Raw genomic sequence first — 22,802 nt, forward strand, 5'->3', positions numbered from 1 at the left:
TACATTGCATATTGCACTTGCAATAGTTGGATCCACACAATACAACATGTAGAGTAAATGAATTCCTAAATGTAGTTCATTAAGACATTAAGCACTGTAACCTAAACAGATATCTTCATGGAACTTTTGTATTTGTCACAGATATTGCTGCCTGGTCTTGCATTATTCAATTCCACTTAATTGCAATAATTATTGTTAGAGCCTTTCTTTAAATTATGATAGCATTTGTGTTTTAAAAACGTTAACATATCAGAAATTTATTATATTCTTTGCAACCCCCTAAATAAAACAGCCTGCTATATGCTAGACTTGGTTTCTAAGAAAAAGCATCATTCAATCAGGATAAATCAATACCAAATGATCATGCAAATCAACAGAACAATCTGATTTGAAATTTAAGTGACAGAACATAAATTTAGCATGCCCAATGTTGCTTAAAATGTTACACATGCCTTTTAAAAATGCAATTGACTTTCATTTGTCTGACAATAAACAACACTGTACATACTTTTTGCTACCACCCTGAGTAATAAAAATGGTGCTTTTTAGTGAGAATGGAATGGAATCATTGATGCTCCTGTCCTTCTCCAACTGCCTGGCATGGCAATAGCTGAATGCATCTTGGCTTGGGTAAGAATTCTGAGATTTCCAACAGATGTAAATATTGATTTTACAGTTTTTTAAGGCAGGGATTGTTGATGGAATGGAGGGGGGAAGAGGGTTGGTCACTGGTAAAAATTAAGAATGCCCAGTGCAGTGTTTGTGGGATAATGTTGCCTCAGTCATACTTTGTACAGATTAATTTGTAAGTGGGTAAAATTGGAACTCAGAACCAGATGGCTGGTGTTTTGTTTGTTTGTTTTGTTTTTACCAAATTCTGCCTGTGAATGTGGAGTGCGTGGGAAAGTGGCGATCACTTAAGTGAAATAACTTGCATATTGCTCTCTGATGAAAGAGGCCAGTTAATCAACAAAAAAAAAAAAAAAAAAAAAAGACGTTCAGATGAGACGGTGGGAGTCTGTGATGTAAACTCACAACAGCTAGAAAATCCAGAGTTAAGGCTGCAAATCTATTCTTAACGCCCGCTGGTGCTAGCAATAGTCCAGCACATACCCGCTAGGTCAGCCCAGGCACTGAGCAAGTCCCTAAACACGGAGACGAGGGTGCCAGTCTTTGAGGGTCAGTTCCCGATCTGCGGAGCGGGGATTAACCCGGGCCGGTCGGGTACATTTCCCAGGCGCTGCCCGAGGGGCACTGAAGTGTGGGTGGCTGCACAGTGCCTGCAGCCCGGTCACTGCCCTATATAGTCACAGCAGCCACCTGCTGGCTCCCAGCCCCGCCCGGGGCGCTGCCTTATTGGGGCACGTGTCCGAGGGAGGAAAATGAAGGGGAACCACTCAGTCCCGTCACTGCCACGACCTGGGCCAGCGAAGCCCCCAGCCCTACCTCAGAGCATGGGGTGGGGAGCGGGCTCTGCCGGGCGGTGCTGCCGGCTGCTCGGGCTGCTCCTGTGTCTCAGCAGCGCGCTCCAGCCTGCAGGTAAAGGAGAGATCCCGGGTCCCATAAGGCGGGGGAGGATCGGGTCCAACTTGGCAAAGAGACTATAGGGGCAGGGTCACTGGGGTCCTCCTGAGCCTGCGGATTCTCCCAGCCCAGGGTCCTGGTCCTCCCCCACCCCAGAACACTCGCCCGGAGGGGGAGTGGTGGGGATGTGTCTGGGGGCAGGGGTGGCACTTCTGGCGTCCCAAGGCTGAAGCTGGTTCCTTAGTCCCAGGTCTTTATTCCAAAGGCCATCAAAAGTCATTGCTGCGGGCTTATAGTTTTAGAAATTTCACCAGCTCTTGGATGTTGTAACAATATATATTCGAGCAAGACCCCCAATCCCACATGGTGTAATGGCCTCTCACTTGCAATAAGTAACTGATGTCTGAGGGTGTATAACTGACAAATAACTTGACACATGCCTGCAACTATTAATCTGTTCTGCGATAGATGGCACATGCCACTCCCTGACCTGAAGCTTTACTTCTGTGCAACATGCTGTCATATATCACCCACCCAATTTTCCATTTTGCAAATGCTCCTGGAGTGAGGAATCGGCTTTGAGTAGCTGTCAGAAAATCCTTGGCACGTCAAGGGACTCATCCTTATGACTATTAGGCTGTTCCGAAGTAGCTGGCACATGCCATTCCCTGACACACAGCTTTATTTCTGGCCCCCTTCCTTCCTTTCTTATTCAAAGAGCATTAGCAAACTGCAAGAGGGTGGGGCTATGGGGTGGCAGCATTTAGTCCAGAAATATCACCTGGGGTCAGAAAATGGCCCGTACCAGCTCCTTCAGAACAGTTTCAGAGTCTCCTCTTATTGACAGCAAAAAGTGCATACAGCCTTTAACAGCGGAAAGGTTATTTTGACACATTTTCACTATAAAGCTTCACTCCAAACTGTAATATGTGAGCAAACCTAAACATAGTGCCAATAGCATGGAATAAATATTCTACCCCAGGAAATGATTTCATATCTAAGAGATGTCCTATTGGGCAAAACCTTAAGAGTTAGAGCTGAGAAGCTCTCAGCTGAACTATTTTTAAGCCACAGATGGGTTGTAGCCTCTCAGGCTAGACGGCCACTAAAAATAGACATGTAAAAGGGAAGTATGCCAGGTATTCCTGGTGGACCAAATCCTCAGAGCTGGTTATTCAGTAACAGTGGATAGGGGTAATCCCTCACTGCCACATAAACTGTTCCATGAATTGGGTAGATTGATCTTCAGGACAGTTGGCTCAGTGTGGAAGCATCTGACCTCTTCTTCACAGAAGCAAGTTGGAGAATTGTTTGAGAGAAGAAAAGGAGGTCACTTAAATCCTTACTTCTCAGATCAGCTCACAATAACCCAGTGCTTCTCCCTGACTTGGCCAGCAGGATCCCATAGCCACTGCTATGGAAAGGGGGTTGGAGGATTCCTGTGTTCTAAAAGATTTTTCTTTTTCTTTTGTTTTTCAATGTCCTTTTAATTGTCCACCTGACCTTATCACCTCCCCTGGTTGCCAATTTCAGTGTTGTCAGCTGAAAGTGCTGCATAAGGGGAGCACAGTCCTTCTAAAGTTCCTCTGGGGGCAGTGGGAAAAGAGAAGAAACCAACCCACCACCACCACACACATCATGGCACTATGAGTATGCAGTGCCTCCCCACCACTTCAGGAATCATGAATTCTGTGCTGGTGGGGTGGGTGGGGATGAATTATTTGGTAACCTATTAGGGAGTAGTTTCCCCCTCCATATCTGCTGAAGTTGCCTCCATAACTGTAGAGCCCAATTTGGCTGCATAGATATGGTGGGTAGGTTCCCCCCTGCTTCAGGACTCTGCAGTAACAATTAAATTCTTGAGACCACCATCAGACCTCCTATGGTCCATACAGGTCTTGTCAATGCAATGAGTACAGTAAGGGAGTGATACAACCTCCATTCTATCCCCTGGTAATCTTCCTCAGCCTCAGCACATGCCATCTCATGTCATCTCTCCACCTGAGTGAGTGTTATACAAGGATTCCTGAAGCTCCTGGTACGTGAGCAGTATGAGTCTGAGTTCAGAAAGTTGAAAATCAGCAACTTTAAACCATGTGTGAATGCACAAGTCTTAGAGGGAGCCCATAAATTTGAGAGGCTGAGGTCACAGTTCTCATCATTATTGAGTGATGCTGCATTACACCATCCTGTGTGTATAGAACACGGCAAATGGAAAATAGGGACAAGAGCAGAAATGTACCTGAATGGAGACAGTGTCCCCATAGGCAGCCAAGCAGGAAAATGTGCATATGGTGCCATTTCTATTACTGTTATCACTTAGATTTGCCAAAGATTGAGATTATGGAGATCCTGGAGTTGTTTCCTGGATATTTTGAAACACCCAGTGAAATTCTGAGTCATTTCCAAAAATAGACTTTTTGTAATAATCTATCTATATTAATTATTCATTTGTCTTTCCCCTCAAGGGGAAGGCAAAAGAAATTGGTGATGTTGTGTCTATCTCCCTAGCAGTGATGGGGAGCCAGCAGGACAGTTTTTCCTTCAAAGGAGATGGACAAGTGACTCCTGGCTTAGGGCACTAGTCTGGAACTCATCTGCGTTAAATTCTCTGCGCCACCTTCCTGGCTGGCCGTGGGCAAGTCATTCAGTCTCTCTGTGCATCATATCCTCATGTGTAAAATGGGGATAATAGCACTTCCCTACCTCACAAGGATGCTGTGAGGATAAAATACATAAGAGAGTGTGAGGTGCTCAGCTATTATGGTAATGGGGTCCATATATATACCTGGGATGGACAGATAGATAGAATAGACATTTTTTCCCCATCACTTGCTGCTGTAGTTCTACCACAAAGCTCCAGTGTATTACATGTAAAATGCAGTGTATTCACTGCTAAAGTTTCTCCTGAATTGTAGTTTCCGAGAGCCAGGGCCACCCAACTAGCCTGTGTTATCTCTATTATTTCATTCAAATAAAAGCAAAGATTGTTATTCATAAAGCCATTATCAATTTAGGAAGGAAAGCTTTCATTAGATTACCATAGAGAGAGGTTATAAAGGATTATGGGTGCAGAAACAGGCTACTAAAAAACTGCATGATCATTGAGCCAATAATAACTCTTTTAAAAGGAACCTTGCCTTTAGAATGTATTGCTCCAAATATACATTTTCTATTTTTGAAGAAACTCTTCAAGTGTTGATGGGCAGCACCCCACTGATCGTGTCACTGAATGATAACATCTCCATACCATGCAAGATCTCTGGGTACAATACAGCAGAACTGGATAGCAAGAACGTGGGAGTTACCTGGTATCTTAAGACTCCGAGGACAGACCAAGAAGAAAAAGTATTCACATTTCATGCTGGAGCACATATTTCCCATAGAAATGGGGCCAGTATGTCTGACAGTGACCTGAGAAGAGGAAATGCTGCACTCTCTCTACCACAGATACAGTTTAAGGAAGCAGGAATATATAGGTGCTATGTTATTGTCGCACCTTCTGATGCTCATGGAACAGCTGTTTTAGAGGTAGTTGGTAAGTGACTTTATTGTACCATTTCTTTTATACTGCATCACCTGGAGACCCGAAGGCAGAAGATTAGAATCCATCTTAGTGGTACCAATTTCCTCACCCCCTTGAGCCTCTGTGGGGATGGGATGGGGGTGAGAATTGCATTATATCAGTGGAATAGCCACAGCACTTGGGTAAGCTGTGCTAACAGTTATGGTGGTGGTGTGGTGAGCCCAGCCTTCTGCAGGAGATTTTATATGGGGATTAGCAGTCTTCATCAGGCTAATGTATTTGGAGTTTATCTTGGTATTTTTTATGTCTCTCCATCATAGTTGCCTTTAAAAGGGCACAATCCCTATTCCTTATTCACTGTCACTTTCCTTGCCACAAGCAGAGAAGACTGCAGTTCATTTTGCCCTGCAACCTCTCCATAGTTGTATCAGTCTAAATATTCCCCTTCCATGAATTTTTTGCAGGCCAGGGGAAAATATGGGCCTAAATAGCCTGTTTGTCATAATCTCTAAGGTTTTGGCCAGGTAACGTTTTCATTATCCAATCCTCAGACTTGCAGTGGCATTTTCAATATCCAGACATGCTCTAAATCTGAGAAACTCTATTAATTTTGTAGATACTTATTTACAAAGAGCAGAAAATAACAAAACTTCTGAAGTCCTAATGATCATAAATGATATTTATTTTCTAAAGAATATTCTCTTCTGTGATCTTGTTTCTGGGGGATTATAAAAAAAAAACAACCCAAAAACAAAACAAAAAACCCCCACTCCTGCAATGAACATTAAACATGCACATATCAGACATTTAGGTACTGTGTGTATTCAGTGTACATTAACACTGTTAAAGAGCCAGAATATCCCTGATGATGACGACAGTAATAAAACCTTTATCTCCATACAGCTCAACCGGAAGTCAGCCTGTCTCCAAAGGAAGTGACAATAGAAAGTGACAAGGAGAAGACCCTGTCATGTGAAGTCAATAAGTTCTATCCAAATTTGGTTGACATTAAGTGGATGAAGATATCAAAGAATAACCAGGACAGTAGCGTAGCAGCAGAGGATATCCACACAGGAGCCTCTGTAGAAAATGAAGATGGCACATTTAATGTCACTAGCATACTAAGGTTGCAACCGTCTTTGCAAGATAATGGAAATGTCTATAGATGTATTGTGAGTCACAAAACATTTCCTGCCAAGTTACTTCTCAATAGCACCTTGACTGTCACAGGTATCCATTCCCATTTAGGGTCTTATCTTCTTTCTTTTGATATATCATGTGTTCCAGAATGCTATGGCTAGACCTCTTTGAAAGAATTTGAACCTTGTTAACCTTATGCTGTCCCAGCGGTGCAGTGATACCAGGTGTCATCTGAGATAGACAGCAGGGCAGGAGAGCTGGTCATGCAGTGACATTCAGAACAGTCCGCTTGCTGACATGCCAGCCAGAAAGGGAGTGGGAGGAGTGGCAGAGCAGCCAAGGAGAGCAAGTTCAGTGAAAAGAAAGGGTTGAAATGTGGTGGCAACATTTCAAAGGTCTGACGTTTTGATATCAGGGCTTTTCTGGATGCACCATTTTAGTGCCATATATTTGTGTTGGTAAGATTGGGTGACATGCCACATTTTAGGGCCTCTCTGAGCTAATTGAGTTGATCCACAGGTGTGTTTTACAAAAGGCTGTCTTGACCCTACATTTTATTATCCTCATTCTATAGAATGTTGTTAATATTTAAGTTTTTAAGTGGGCATTTTGATACCGTTAATGCTGTCTACTTATGGGGAAGGCATTTTGAAGCTGTGGTTTGATACAACACAATGTGCCTGGCAGTTATTCTGTGATTTCTTTAGTAGTGTAGTGGCTAGTAGAAGTTTTACTCCTACTTTGACTTTCTTATGACAATACTCAGCAAGAAAAATAACCAGTTAATCATTTACTGTGAAAGTGTAGGTGCAGTCCACTAAAATTTGTTTTTTTAATATGAACAAACATAGAACCAGAATTTTCTTCATTTTTTTCATTTACAGCCCCCAAGTCACATTTGAACACTATAATTGGAGCAGTCATTGGAACAATACTAGCCTGTATTATTGTGCTCGGTTTGGGAACTTTCGTGTACTGTAGGTGTTTGAAGAAAAGTAAGTAGTTTTAAAGGTGCACTGTGCTAAGGATATCTTAATGGCAACCAGTAGCTCTTGTGAATGCTTGAATTCTAACCCTTAACACCAGTGACAAACTAACAATAATCAAAACCTCAGAATGTTCGTTATCCACTCACCCATTAAGTGAAGGTTAGTCATCTCCCACCACGCTTTTGCTCCCTTGCTTATGAAAAAAACAATGTTTGCTAAATGTGTCAGGTGCCTCTGAAGCCCTTTGGGAAAAATTGGGGTCATACTGTATGTGACTAGAACATTTTAAACAACCTGTAACCTGATAGCTATCAGTCAGGAGAAATGACAGGCTTGGTAAGAAATGCTCTGCTTTCACATACTGTCACATAAAGGTTTGCTCTTAAAGTTGCCTTTTATTGGTTTAGTAGCACAAACACAGCATCAATAGTAACTGGAACTAACTTAAAGTGGTAACAGTATGCTGATGCATTTTTGTTAGTGTAACTGTGCAGAAAAAACACTGACTCTCACACACACAAGGGGAGAAGTAACTCCTGCCCAAATCACCGCCTTCATGAGAGAGATTCATGTAACAGGCTGAAAAGTCAGAGGCTGTAAGTAGCTGACCATATAGTCACTTATCTGCCAAGAACTGTGGATAAGAAAAAAAAAATTGGGGCATTTGAATCAAGGGAACTCAACTGGATGGTTTATCAGTACAATATGTATAATATATATAAAATATGACAGCATTGGCAAACATAAGTAAGTACATCAGAATCAGGAAGCCTGCTAAACAACCAGTGGGGCCACTGGACGATTGAGGTGCTAAAGGAGAACTCAAGGATGAGAAGGCTATTGTGGAGAAACTAAATGAATTCTTTGCATTGGTCTTCATGGCTGAGGATGTGATGGAGATTCCCAAACCTGAGCCATTCTTTTTAGGTGACAGATCTGAGGAATTGTCCCAGATTGAGGTGTCATTAGAGGAGGTTTTGGAACAAATTGATAAATTAAACAGCAATAAGTCACCAGATGGCATTCACCCAAGAGTTCTGATGGAACTCAAATGTGAAATTGCAGAGCTACTAATTGTAGTCTGTAACCTATCATTTAAATCAGCTTCTGTACCAGATGACTGGAGGATAGCTAATGTGACGCCAATTTTTAAAAAGAGCTCCAGAGGTGATCCCAGCTATTACAGGTCAGTAAGCCTGACTTCAGTACCGGGCAAACTGTTTGAAACTATAATAAAGAACAATATTGTCAGACATATAGATGAACATAATTTGTTGAGGAAGAGTCAGCATGGTTTTAGTAAAGGGAAATCATGACTCACCAATCTACTAGAATTCTTTGAGGGGATCAACAAGCATGTGGACCAAAGGAATCCAGTGGATATAGTGTACTTAGATTTTCAGAACTCTAACAAGGTCCCTCACCAAAGGCTCTTACACAAAGTAAGCTGCTATGGGATAAGAGGGAAGGTACTCTCATGGATTGGTAACTGGTTAAAAGATAGGGAACAAAGGGTAGGTATAGATGGTCAGTTTTCAGAATGGAGAGAGGTAAATAGTGGTGTCTCCCAGGTGTCTGTTCTGGGACCAGTCCTATTCAACATATTCATAAATGATCTGGGAAAAGGGGTAAACCGTGAGGTGGCAAAATTTGCAGATGATACAAAATTACTAAAGATAGTTAAGACCCAGGCAGGCTGCGAAGAGCTACAAAAGGATCTCTCAAAACTGGGTGACTGGGCAACAAAATGGCAGAGGAAATTTAATGTCGATAAATGCAAAGTAATGCACATTGGAAAGCATAATCTCAACTATACATATAAAATGTTGAGGTCTAAATTAGCTGATACCACTCAAGAAAGAGATCTTGGAGTCATTGTGGATAGTTCTCTGAAAACATCCACTCAATGTGCAGCGGCAGTCAAAAAAGCGAACAGAATGTTGGGAATGATTAAGGAAGGGATAGATAATATCATGTTGCCTCTATATAAATCCATAGTACACATAGCACATCTTGAATACTGTGTGCAGATGTGGTTGCCCCATCTCAAAAAAGATATATTGGAATTGGAAAAGGTTCAGAAAAGGGCAACAAAATGATTAGGGGTATGGAATGGCTCCTGTATGAGGAGAGATTAATAAGACTGGGACTTTTCAGCTTGGAAAAGAGAGGGCTAAGGGGAGATATGATTGAGGTCTATAAAATCATGACTGATATAGAGAACGTAGATAAGGAAGTTTGTTTACTACTTCTCATAACACAAGAACTAGGGGTCACCAAATGAAATTAATAAGCAGCAGGTTTAAAACAAATAAAAGGAAGTATTTCTTCACACAACGCACAGTCAACCTGTGGAACTTCTTGCTAGAGGATGCTGTAAAGGCCAAGACCATAACAGGGTTCAAAAAGAACTAGATAATTTCATGGAGGATAGGTCCATCAATGGCTATTAGCCAGGTTGGGCAGGAATGGTGTCCCTAGCTTCTGTTTGCCAGAAGCTGGGAATGAGCGACAGGGGATGGATCACTTGATGATTACCTGTTCTGTTTATTCCCTCTGGGGTACCTGGCACTGGCCACTGTCAGAAGACAGGATACTGGGCTAGATGGACCTTTGGTCTGACCCAGTAGGGCCATTCTTATGTAATTAATTTTGATAGGGTTTTTAGTGTATTGAAATATAGTGTAATGTTATGCAGCAGAGATAGAAAAATTTCAGTTAATTTTTTCACTTGTCTTTCTTCATAATGTGGTGTATCAAGCAACTAATTTACATATTTTTCCTTGCAGTTCCACCTGTGACATGACACTCCATATTCGTTATCGAAATATGCCTACGATATGAATATGGCATAACTAAAATATATTTTATGCAAGATGACTCATGTAAGATATAATTGGAAAGGTTATGATTTACTGAATGTGATTATCCAATCTGTATGCATGTATCATTTCTGTATCTGGAGTTAGGAATATTGACTATATAACAATTACAACCATGGTTATACTTGGAGATGCCCACCACAGAGTAAGCAATCAGCCTTGATAGACCATTAGGAAAAGACAATGAGTCTTTAAAGATGTGGATCTCCTATCTTCTGGGAGTTCCTTCCTATGGACATTGCAAATAAACCTGGTTTCATAGTTGCTTTGACACTGCTAGGTCACTGGACAATGTCACCTGGTACAAAGTACCACCTTGGACACTGCTGGTACTTTTCCACTGGAGACAAAGGCTTCCTGCCTTATGTAAATTCTATTTAAGGCTAGGGAGTAAGACAAAGAGGACTCTTCTCCATTGCCTTCCTGCCCAAGAAGAAAGACTGCTGAAAGTACCTGAAGAGACAAAGGAACTGAGCTGAAGGCAAGGCAAGGGCTGAGTCCAGGCTGAGACAAGGGGTCCAGTCTTTAAATAGAAATAACTGGAACTCTAAGCTACAGAAACTCTGCAACTTGCCTAAAATAACATTTAGGGTGAGAAATTACATTTTGTAACCTATGTCTTGAGTGTATTAAGCTTAGTTTGAGTGTTTGGTTTTATTTGCTCAGTAATCTTCCTTGTTCTGTTTGCTATCCCTTATCATCACTTAAAATTTACCTTTTGTAGTTAATAAACGTATTTCTTGTTTATAACATAACCCAGGTTGTGCAACTCATATCTGGGAGGTGGCGGGGAGGGGGGGGGAAGCTGTGCATATCTCTCTTCACATTGAGGGAGAGGGCAATTTTTATGAGCTTATGCTGTACAGATTTCTCTATAGAGCACAAGACAATATTATTTTGGGTTTGCACCCCAAAAGGGATGTGCACATGAGTGCTGGGTATAATCCCCGAGCTGAGTCTTCCCACACAGAGCTGGTTGCAGTCTGTGTCTGCAGCTTGATGTGGCCTTACCTGTGTGTGTGCCAGAGAAGGCTTGAGAGCCTGGCACAGCAAGAGCAGGGCGAGGAAACCCGGGCTGGTGGAAAGGGCAGGCTCAGTAGGACTCCAGCACATCAAGTAGCATCCCGGAAAAGGGGGTCCAACCTGTCACACCACCAACAATAATACCATTCGTAGGGAATGCGGAAATGAAGCATTTGGACGATGCTTTTTTGCATTGCCAGATTTCAGGCTTTCGCCTAAAACCTTTAAGTGTAGCCTTTTTTCTAAACAAGTATCAACAAGAACAAAAGGAGAAAATTTACTCTTGGAACAGTGAAATAAAGGGTGCCCTCGAATGAGATGGGGAAAGTGCTGCTGTCCTATATCAAAGGCTTTTCAGTTTCAGATACATTGGAAGTCACTAGGTAATGGCACTTTCGAAGTTCCATGCACAATTCATGTATCTCCAGACGTGCATGAGCTTGACAAGGCAGAGCGCTCCCTTGAAGTGACACATAAGGCCCTTCAGCAATGTTCTGCTGTTCAGTCAAGAACCCTGAAGGTCATAGGTAAGCAAAGTGCTTTACAGTATGTGAAGGGCTTGGTTTGGCTTCTGCAAGTGCAGTAGGTTTCCTGTTGACAGGTTCATAGCTGGCATTACAATAAAACATTTCTCAAAATGAATATTGAGTCTAGCTCCACACTGCAAATCCACATGATGGGAAATTCAGGCAGTAATTGTTTTTTTTTTTTTTTTTTTTTTTTTTTGCGCTTCAGGGTAGTGAGGCTGGGTGTTTTTTTTCTGAGGATAAGAGTCATTTGCCCTGCCCCAGGCTTCCTTTCCTGGATGATCTCTGGGCTTTAGTTATCCTTATCTGTACACATAGCATTGCTGGTGGTAAGATAATAGGCCCTGCCATTGTGGCTATGTTGTTATATCAGTACTGAATTCCCCGGCATCTAGTCATTCGCCTTGTTCCCCGCCTCCCCCGTATAAAATGTTAGAGTCACAAAGTGCTTCCCTAGTTTGCATTTGAAATTCCTAGAAACATGGATGCTTGAGAATGACAGGTCCTTTTAAGTATTCATAAGTATCATGTACTTCTTGCAATGGAGAACTCAAAGGGTACACTTGATATGGACATAGAGTCTAAAGGAATTACAGATGGTAGGAAGTATGCCTGGCTAGTATACTGGCCTGCCACCCTAAAGAGGGCATAGTCTGTGAATTGGTGGCATGTTTAACCTCTGAAAAACCCCAAATCACTGGCATATATGTTGTCATTAGCAAATGATGACTGGTAACACCCCTTTTGCTACTTCTCAGAGATGCAGCGATATGAATTTCACAACACATCCCCCTATCCTGACCTGGGTCTTTATCTTACATGATTGAAGTCAGTGGAAGCTTGACTATTGATTTCAATGGGCACAGGTTCAGGTGGTGGTCAGAACACACATGTGGCAGCTCCCTTTTGTTATGTAAGTTAGGGCACAATTCAACTCTTACTCTATGGTAACAGTGCCTCTAATTTGGTAGATGTGTGCATATGAACCCTATTTTTTCATACATTTTTGTACAACTAAATGCTTATGAGCAAGAAGAATTAGCAGCAATGGCTTGAAGCAGACTGCTTTTTTGTGGGTATGGCCTGATCTGTAGATGGGTTCCCACTCCAGCTTTGCCAAAGTACCTCACTACTGATTGGTAGTCCCTGCAATCCCAACTCCTTGTTTTTCCTTGAGAGGAGATACACCGTTTTATTTGAACATGGTAAATGTACACACACGTATATATATATTTTGCATCAGATATAGTTCAGCATAGGGTTAACAGAATTTAAAGATGAATATACTACACAATAGTTGGTAGAAGAGTGTCAATAAGATAGTATTCAATAACATTCAGAGCTCGTATTTTACTACCTGATAACATTCAGGTGGAAAGGCCTACATATATTTGCTCTTCCATTTAATAATACAGAACTTTACATTTAAATTTGTTATTTTAAACATTGACTATTATGATTAATGTGGCCCCTTTAACTGGAATAAGATCTACATCTGCCAACTCTCATTCAGAACCAGAGACTACTGTATATTGGGCCCAGATTTCACAGAACTTTTCTACTGTGTCAGAGACAACATGTACAAGTTTGAGTTGCTTAAGGTAGACATTGATGTCATGGCATCACATTTTCAATGTTGGAACCTCAGGAGTTACATGTAGATTCAGAATTACCTGTTCCCCAATCACTGACATTCTTGATGCCAAGCTCTGAATCAGTTAATTGATTTTTTGTATCTACTTCTGAAATTTAGGGGTTAGGTCTAGAATTGAGAAGACAGTCAAGTTTTCTCAAACGGATTGACTGCTTAGCAGATCAGATGTGTAAGGTTGCAGCTTCAGTGTATCAATGAAGCAATCTTCTGCCCAAAGTTAGAGGTACCAATATGTAATGTTTGCTTTCTGTTCAGAGCCATAGGTGAGTAGTAGAGCCTCATAGTATAAAAAACTGCATCTCTTTGTAAGTATTGCATATAGATGTTTCAAATGCATACTGCAAAGTGCACACTCACAGTCTATTTACCATGCTAGCTTTCAGATCTGTAGGTTGTGATTCAGAGCATAATCTTGGGAATATTTTGTTCTAAATAAAAGTATATAATATTGATAGACATCCAAAGGAATTCTTGTTGGTGGGAGGGGGTTTGATTTTTCCTGAACAGACATCAGAAAATATCTCATTTACAAATACATGTAGAATACACCAGTGGGAAGCTAGAATTTAACCTTTGTTACATTTACTTTGTGATTTTGATTTTTTTGAAGTTCACTTTTTGATGTACCTGAGGACAGTATTTCATTTGGCACAATGTAAAATATTTTACTTTTGAGTGAAATTATAAAACTTGGGAAAATGCATCAGCTCTTATAAAACCTCAACAGTTGCCGTTTTAAGAGATGCCCAAGCATAAGAGCTGATAGCGTGCGGTTTCTAGCAGGAGATACTCAGCATTTTATAGGACTCAGACATATATTGTTCATCAAATTTTAAAAAGTGTGCAAATCTGATTGTTTTCCTTTCTAGCTGTGCCAGTGTTGGATCCAGTGCTGTGTTCCACAGATGTGCCAAAACCAGATGAGCACAGTTAATTTGACTTGCACAGTTCATTCTTTCTTCCCTGAAACAATTGATTTGGCATAAAGATGAACAAGTGCCAGAGAAACCCTTCATTAGTGATGCGACCAAGGGACCAGAGGGGCTTTTCTTTTGCACCATTTTGTCCTAAAGTTGAGGAACTTGGAAAGAAATTCATATGCAAAGCTAAATTTAAAGGCTCAAACCGTATAGAGAATCTGCTTGGATGCAGAAAAATTTGAGTGAGTTAAAATCTCAAAGTGTTATTTATTTTCTTTCTGCATAATTCTACTAACTCCCAACTGCCCACTTCATTTCAAGTGACCACCTCCAATGTGTGTTACCCCTTCTGCTTACTCTGTCCTAACTTGTATTTACCTCACAAGAAGGGAAGAACAGTATGAGGTCATCCTGCCTCCTGAAACAAAGTAATTGAGCTTTGGAAGATATAAGCAAGGACAGAAGCCATCTTTGGCATCCATCACTAGGCAGACACAGGGGCATAGAACTCTTTCGACCTGAGACAGATAGGTCCTTCATCAAAGGGGTGGGAGTTGAAGTCTCTGGAACCGAATATAAGTGAGAAACATGCAGGAGAGAGAAGCTTGTCCTCGGTTTTACTTTTCAAAGAATACATTGCAAAAGTTTACTGATCTATAAAGATGGGGGCGGGGGAGGGGGGGCTGAAACTGAGGTGATAAACAACTGAATCAACTGATTGTATATACTATTACTATATTGTACAAGTATATAAAGTGAGGTCATTTCTGAAAGCTAATGACAAACAGGTGATTAATATCATTGTGAAATGTATGTATTAACATTATATAGGAGTTATGGATACTCATTGATATTAGGCCATACGGTCTGCCCAGACAAGAGGGAATGTCACAGCTATCTACCTGTCTTCTGTGTAAATTAAGCATAGTGGAATCAGGAACAATGGAAGTCTAACTTCTGTAGAAATCATACAGGACAATGTATTTATATAACTTTTTCTTATTGACTTTTGTGTCCCTTGCTAGGCATAACTCATTTGTGCTTTAGCCTTTCAGATTTTGTACCTACATGCTTGTGCTATTCTTTTGTACTTATTTCTAGCCATTTGTCCATGTTCTACTTGTGTAGGATTCCTTTTTGATTTTCAGGTCATTAAAGACCTGATGGAGCCATATTGGCCTCTTATTATTCTTCCTATCTTTCCTTCACATTGGGATAGGTTGATGTTGTGCCTTTAATATTGTCTCTTTGAGAAACTGCAGCTCTTCTGAACAACCATTTCGCTCAGATTTTCTTCCCACAGGACCACTTCTCTGAGTTTGTTAAAATCTGCTTTTTAAAGTCCATTGTCCTTAATTTGCTGCTGTCACTCCTGTTTCCTTAAAATCATGAAATCTATTATGTCATGATTAATCTCACTAAAATTGACTTCAACTGCCAGATTCTCAACTAATTCATCGCTGTTAGCTGGAATAAAGTCTAAAATGCTGTTCCCTCTAGTTACTTCCTCCACCTTCTGAAATAAAGATGTTGTCCCCAATACAGTTTTAATTAATTAAAATTAAAATTTATGTTCACTGGGACTTGGACAAATTATCGTGTTTTTAAAAACTGTATTGGTATCGTGGTACGTTTTCGTTGTAATAATGGGGGCAGATAGTCCAGGAGTGAATCTGAAGGTAACCACCTCGACATAACTAAAAGGCTTCTATGTTCTAACCTGCATAAAGTTATTTTCACAGTGTGGTGTAAATTACCCAGAAAGATACCTGTAAACTTTCCACAAATTCTTGAAAATGTTTCTTTATAAAATCTTAAACACTGAAGATAGGTATTGATACTATATTTGAAGAAATTAAGGAATTCTGGTAATGTGTTTATGAAGATTTTTGATGATTCTGTGCACACACAGCTCTCATTGATTTCTGTACTGACATAATACTGGAATGCAAGATTGAAAAATCAAATAATCTTTCAAAAGTTCTTGTAATCCCAAAATCGCTAGCAGTTTCAATGAGAGATGCTTTGACGCTTTGACAATTAGACCATTATTGTTTTCGATTTAGGAAACCTTTCAAAATACAAGTATTTATGTTGCTGTATTATAATCTGAAATACAGTGATGATTCCTGCATGAATCTACTCTATAGTCTGCAAAATAAAAAAAAACACATGCAATGGAGAAAAAAACCTTACTGTGGCAACTGTCATTCTTACAAATGCTCACGATGTCTTCAGAATAGTTTGGAGTGTAAAGTAGCCGGTTAAAATTTCTAGCCCCAGGCTACAGAACTTTGACATGAAATTGAACAGTTTTACCTTTTATATACTGTTGAAGAGACACTCTAAGAGTTAAAGAGATTAATTTAAACAAAGATATCTTTCAGGCACCATATACATAAGCACAATGCACTAACTAGGACAATTCTAACAGTGGAATGCTCACATGTAGACAGGGCCTCAGTTTCCTTGTAACAGTCAGAGATAAATTTCAGACAAGATTTTGCCTATTCCATATGGTTTCTAGTTACCTACTGCAAATTCTACAGACTTCAGACAAATATTGTAAATTGAATCTATCTACCATTAATGCAGTCTTTGATGTTACTCCTACAGAGTATATAAACACGTTAACAAACAGGGTTTTATTTTTGTGACCCTTCCTATCAAAATAACTATCATTTCAGAGAAACAATTTTCGGGACAATTCACAATCCACTGAACTCTCCCTATTCCCTATCCATCTACAATCCACCTGGGAAATATGCTAACCTTGCCCCTACTCCCCAGGCTGGTTCTCTCCTTTTCTTTACCAGACACCCACTATCTCCCCTTTACTGCCAATCCCTACCCTTTTGCCTTTGGATCTATCTTCCCACTCAGCCTGTCTTCCAAGCTACTGGTTTCCAACCCAACAGCAGAGCTACTGACATCTGCCCCCAAAACAAAACAAAAAAACCCCTTCCAGGGCTAATTCTCCAAATCAGCAAAGGGGTGTTGAGAGTACTAGCCACCCACATCTTACCCCAGTGTTGTGTGTGCATTCCAGTAGCTTTTGGGGTTAAAAATGTAATTATCTTAAATGAACAGGACCTCAAACAAAAGACATTGTTCAATTTGTTTACATATCTGTGAGATTATTTACCAGCTTCTCAGGGCAAAGAGAAAATGAAAAGAAAAAAAAAAAAAACCAACCATACAAGAAGAGTTAAATACTCACTAGCTAGAAAGGTGAGAAGGAGTTGCAGCCTGTAGTTGTTGAAGACCAAATTGCTCCTTTAGGGGCACAGCTGGCTCGCTCTCCCAGATTAAAAAGGCCAGCTATCAAGACAGCATGCTCAGAAAGGTTCCCAAGATAAGGGAAGGGTCACATTGCTCACTAGGCAGTCATAAAGCAGGGAGATTTCAGGGGAAAGGGGCTAAGCACCTTGCCCCCTCCAAGGCAAGTCTATTTCCATGTAAATAACAAAATATTTCTGCTTAGAAGTACATTAAATAGCCCTCTGTGGTCTCGACTACATCATGGATCAGAGAATACTGCTGTTGTAGCCCTGGGAGCCAATGGTACCATGGAAACCAGGCCAGCCATGGCTGGCAGACTGAGGGATGAGAATTTTGTGCAGCTGGTGCAGACTCTGTGGGATTTGGCCAAGAGTTTCCCAAATGCTCAGTCTATGTGTGTGTCTCTGCAGCAGGCCCTATCTCTGCCAAACCATTTTAGGAAAATGTATCTGTGCTTACTAGAAAATGTATTTTGAGTGCTCAGGTCCATAGATCCATTACAATGGGTACTTGAGCCTGCTTTGGAACTGTCCCTTGAAGTGGATTAGCTCCCCAGACAGGAAAGTTGGGGTGGGGTGCTGCAGAAACCCGTATTCTGTTAGGGACAGTTGGAATGGAGAGGATCTCTTTCAAGCAACTTGGTCACAGAGTGATTCCTGAACACCACACAGTTCACTTCTATTTTTTCTGCCTCCTCAGTGGTTGGCAGCTAAGCCAGATCTTCCTGCTGCAGAACTTTGCTGGGGAAAATTCCAGACTTTATTTCAAATTTCTGACTAATACTTCAGCTCAAAAATGTGTCCATGTAATTCCAGTCATGTCCCAGGGCTGCATTTGATTTCTGGGGAGACTGTCTCCTTCAGCTCTGTTTCTCCTTCTGAGGTGTTTGCAGCAGTTGCTGCCCCTTCAGGCTTCAGAGAGAGAGCTAGGCTGACAAAAACAGATGAAAGGAATGGTCTGTGTCCCTTGCTTCCCATATCCAGTGTCCCACTGGGAGCCTATCTGGCTATGTGGGAAGAGTGCAGTTTTCCTTAGAGCCTAGTCTGGCTGGGGGGGTCCCCCGGCCCTCCTCTCCCATGTCAGAAAAGCACAAGGCAGGACTGGAGAGGTCAGCTCTGATGGGATGCAGGCTACAGCCCAGGTCAGGGTCACCTAGACCCCCCTCTCCTTGGCAGGAAAGGAGGCAGGTAGGAAACATGTAGCCCTCAGAGAGTTACTGTCTATGGGTAAGTGCAGATATTTTAATCTGCTGACTGAACTCAGTATTAATAGGTGTGTCAGAAGACAAACAGGAAACGGAGTAAAGAGAGCCTGCAAGTGCTCTGCCTTGGGGAATTCCTCCAAGTCTGTCATTACAGACTCACATGTGTGACAGTTCTTTAAAGCTTTATTGTGTTTTTGCCTCTGGGTGGTTTGAAAATGTCTCGGTAAGCCAGAACTGCATAGAGCAACTCATAAACCCCCAGCACGGCTAAGAGATGATGATATCTAGACACTCTCAAGAATGTCTTCTGCTCTTTTAATAGCACAGCTTGGACGAGGGTGTATAGGTTTATATCACGTATCTTTCTCCTGTTGCTAACATCAAAAATAGTACACAGAGTCATTTGTTACACACAGTGAACAAAACACCCACCAGACATTTTGAACACACTTCATATAATCTTGTAGGACGTAAAGCCTGAAATATTTTCCTAGTCTTTTTTCAGGCAAAGTTCTCATTGATCTCAGTGGTAGCTTCGCTTGAGTAACGACTGCAGGACTGGCCCCTCAGTTTTCTGTCTTTGGGTTAACTCCTCACCACGGACTTCAATGAGACTATATGTTTGCGTGAAGTTAGACAGGTTAGGCCCTTTGGGTCTGATCAAAAGCCCACTGAAGTCTATGAGAGTTTTTCTATTGACTTACATCGGCTTTGTATCAGGCCTGTTGTGCTTCTATATACTGTGGACATGGTCTTTTACACTTCTCAAATTGGGGCAGTTATATCTGACCAAATGGAAGCCAGTGTGTGAGGTCAAAATGCAGAGAGTGCCACTAATCAGTGCTGATCTTGCAAATTTTAGAGGAAACACAAGTGTGGCACTGCAAGGGGGAGGAGGGCGAGGAAGAGAAATGCGTTATTTAAAAATCCCTTCTTCCCATGAGTCCTGTCACTCCATCCTCATGGCCCCCTCGCTTTCATTGTTTCCATCTTCCACCTAGTTAAAAACATAAAATCTTATTTTCTTCCTGTTGTTCCCAGCCCCATAGCATTAACTGCCGAGGGAAGAGGATACACAAACGGGGCACTATAGGGGAATCATTGACTCTTACCTTTAATTTCAGGGCCTCGCAGCAGGTCAGTTTCCATTGCTAGTGAAATTGGAGTTCATGGAGTCAGGCATCTTCTAGTGTGATTTATTCATTCACACTATATACATTAAATGTTGCTGGTTTTCAGCAGAGGGAGTCACAAACTGCAAGCAGGCAATCTGCTCTGCAGGGACTGCCCGAGCTTATGCCCCTCATCCCCCATTACCATAGTATCTGAGCGTTTCTCACACTTTAACATATTTATGTTTATGACACTCTTGTGTGGTTAAGGAGCATTAAAATACCAGTGTCACAGATGGGGAACTGAGACACAGCATGACTAAGTGACTTGTTCAACGTCACACAGGAAATCTGTGGAGGAGCAGGGAATATGGCAGTAGTCCCAAGCTATTGCCCTAACCACTAGACAGGCTTTCCTCTCTTCTTTAGTTCAGTCATCACAGCCCAGCTGCCCAGGAACAGCTCCCTTCAGCCTGTCCCTCTTGGTCTCCAACTGCCTTTTTACACTCCTCCCTGACCACCCTCAGACTCCCTACCTCTCTCTGCAACCATCCCCCCAACTGGCATGGAACCTGCTTGTCTTGGCAACCTATAGCCCACCAGTGCAAGGGTCAGAAGAGCAGCAGATTTACTCCTTAGTAGAGTCATCACACTGCCTTTGGGACCTACAACTGCAGAGGCTTCATCCACATTTGTCCCACCTCTAAAGCCAACATCACTAACAATTCTTTTCATTCTAGAGGGAACTCATAAAAAATCCACAAAGCCACTACTATAACCTCCTGAAAACCCCCGTGTTATGATACCCACAAACTACCTGACCATGGCTAGGCAGCCGATACGCTATAACCAATGCTTAGTCACTAATCACATCACTGTCTCAACATTCCTTTGTGCTCCCCCTGTCTGTTTGTGGTATCCAACTGTAGTCTCCTGCCTCAGCCTTTGCTTGTAAACACATTTGAGCAGGGTCATTTTTTCATTATATGTGCGTACAGCACTTAGCACACTAGGGCCCTGCTCCTGGCTGAGGCGTGGAGACACAGTACATATATTAATTAATACAACTAACAGGGCATCTTTCATCAAAAGCTCACAGACTGCTAAGCATCAGCTAAGCCTCACACACCTGTGTGAGGTGTGCAAGTGCTTAGACAGGATGGTGATAACTGGGGTTTAAACACCCAGACAATGGTTATCACCATTTTACAGATATGTTAATGGGGGCAAATCCTACACACTGGTGATCTGCGTGTTAGGAGCATTCCCGTAAAAACACATGGGCAGACCCCTGTAGCAAGGTGGCAAAGAGCTCTGGGTGGACACAGAATCCACCTGTGCAGAACAGCTTGCAGGATTAAGGCTTCAGTGACTATAGCAAAGCACCAAATAAGTAACTGAGATGGGACTAGAGCGCAGGATTACTGACCCCCACCACTACCTATTCCCCAGTATCTAAACCACACTCCCTCCCACAATGCACTGCAACATGAACAAAACAAGATGCTTTGTTAGACCTTATTAATATCCAATTGATATTAATAGACCACTAATTCTTTAAGTTTTATTAATAAGAATCAGTGACAGGTGATAGTCTTGATATTTCACATAACTGTTTTCTGTGTTGCTGAAATCTATGTAATTCCTATGGTTGTTTTTTTGGAAACAAATTCTTCAGTGCTTTTTTCACAACATCAAATCTGTGCCAGCAGCCCTACAATACTTAACCAGCATATGTTGGTGTGTGTGAAAGAGAGAGAGGGGGATAGGGAAAATCTTAAAGAAACAATTACAACTTCAACGCACATTCTGTTGATTATAATTAGTATTACATTATTAACTAGGAATAAATAGCCAATCATGAGACTCAACTACTGCGGTTCCCTCCCAACAAGATTTCCAGCAGGGCTCCTCCGTTGCATGAAGCTTGTGCAGAATGCAGCAATGCGTTTACTCACTGGTTTGAGCAACTGTGATCACATTACGTCTGACCTGCATTCTCTATTATGACTTCTATAAAGGGTAGATTAAAAACCTGCAAGGCCAATTCAAAATCAAAGCCCATTACAGTATATATTATCTCGCTTAACCTGCTCCTGTCTCCTGACCATCTCATCCACCTTTTCGGTATTCAGTCATCTCAGCTTAGGTCAGCAGCTGATCAAGCCTTTGTTGTGGTGACTGCCGAGGCATGGCACTTACTCCTCCTTGATATCTGTCTCAGTTCCTCTCTCATCATATTCTTTTAAAGAAGTATTTTAAAAATATATTTGCTATGATGGCTATTGGACCTTCCCTTGTCCCCAGCCGCCACATGCATCTGCCTGAGTTTGCTTCTGGTTTTTAATGTTTTTTGTTGCAGATAGTTGTAATATTGACATTTGTATTGTGTTTTATACTATATTATTATGACTTGTCCATCAGTGCTTTGCGGCAGGGCCATTTATAACGAATATTGGGCGCTATAATGCTATCATTTAAAAAACATAATGCCTATTGATTTCAATGAGGAGCTCTGCATAAAATTGATGGCACAACAGGGCCAATTATTCTTATTAACAGTGACTAAAAATTATGTTAAAACTATGACAAATACCTTGACTAGCTTTTAATTGATTTTTATGAACATGATTCACCTGTTTTTTCTTATAATCCCATCTGTTAAATTGAATCTTCTCCACCCCCTTATTGCTATAATATATTAATATCTGAGTCATGACACTTGGCTTTTCACAAACACAGAGACTTATTCAGGGCATGGTCCTGAGTTAAATGGCACTGAATGTATTTGTGAATAAAGTTCCTCGTGTACATGGTTGCAGAATTGAATCCTTTCTTTCATCATTTTAATTTACCCTACTCAATATTGCCAAATAGAGCACTAAGCAGCATGAACTGTGAGTTTCTCATAACTTAATGACCGTTAATGGGCTACTTCAGGGTACCTGCTAGGGATTACCCCCATCAGATATCCAGGGGACTCTCGGAGAGTTCAAAACCCCCACTTGTGGACTACAGC

General features: G+C 41.4%; 1 protein-coding gene across 1 annotated transcript; it reads left to right on the plus strand.

Moving 5' to 3' along the window:
* The first annotated feature begins 1,352 nt into the window (after positions 1-1,352).
* LOC117877250 (natural cytotoxicity triggering receptor 3 ligand 1-like) lies at positions 1,353-10,089 on the plus strand. Its single transcript, XM_034770181.1, has 5 exons — positions 1,353-1,539; positions 4,709-5,062; positions 5,954-6,280; positions 7,075-7,185; positions 9,969-10,089. The coding sequence occupies exons 1-5, from the start codon at positions 1,383-1,385 to the stop codon at positions 9,983-9,985; spliced, it is 966 nt and encodes a 321-aa protein (XP_034626072.1). The 5' UTR covers positions 1,353-1,382; the 3' UTR covers positions 9,986-10,089.
* Positions 10,090-22,802: the final 12,713 nt, after the last annotated feature.

This window comes from Trachemys scripta, chromosome 4, assembly GCF_013100865.1.
Source record: "Trachemys scripta elegans isolate TJP31775 chromosome 4, CAS_Tse_1.0, whole genome shotgun sequence".
Classification (NCBI taxonomy): Eukaryota; Metazoa; Chordata; order Testudines; family Emydidae; genus Trachemys; species Trachemys scripta.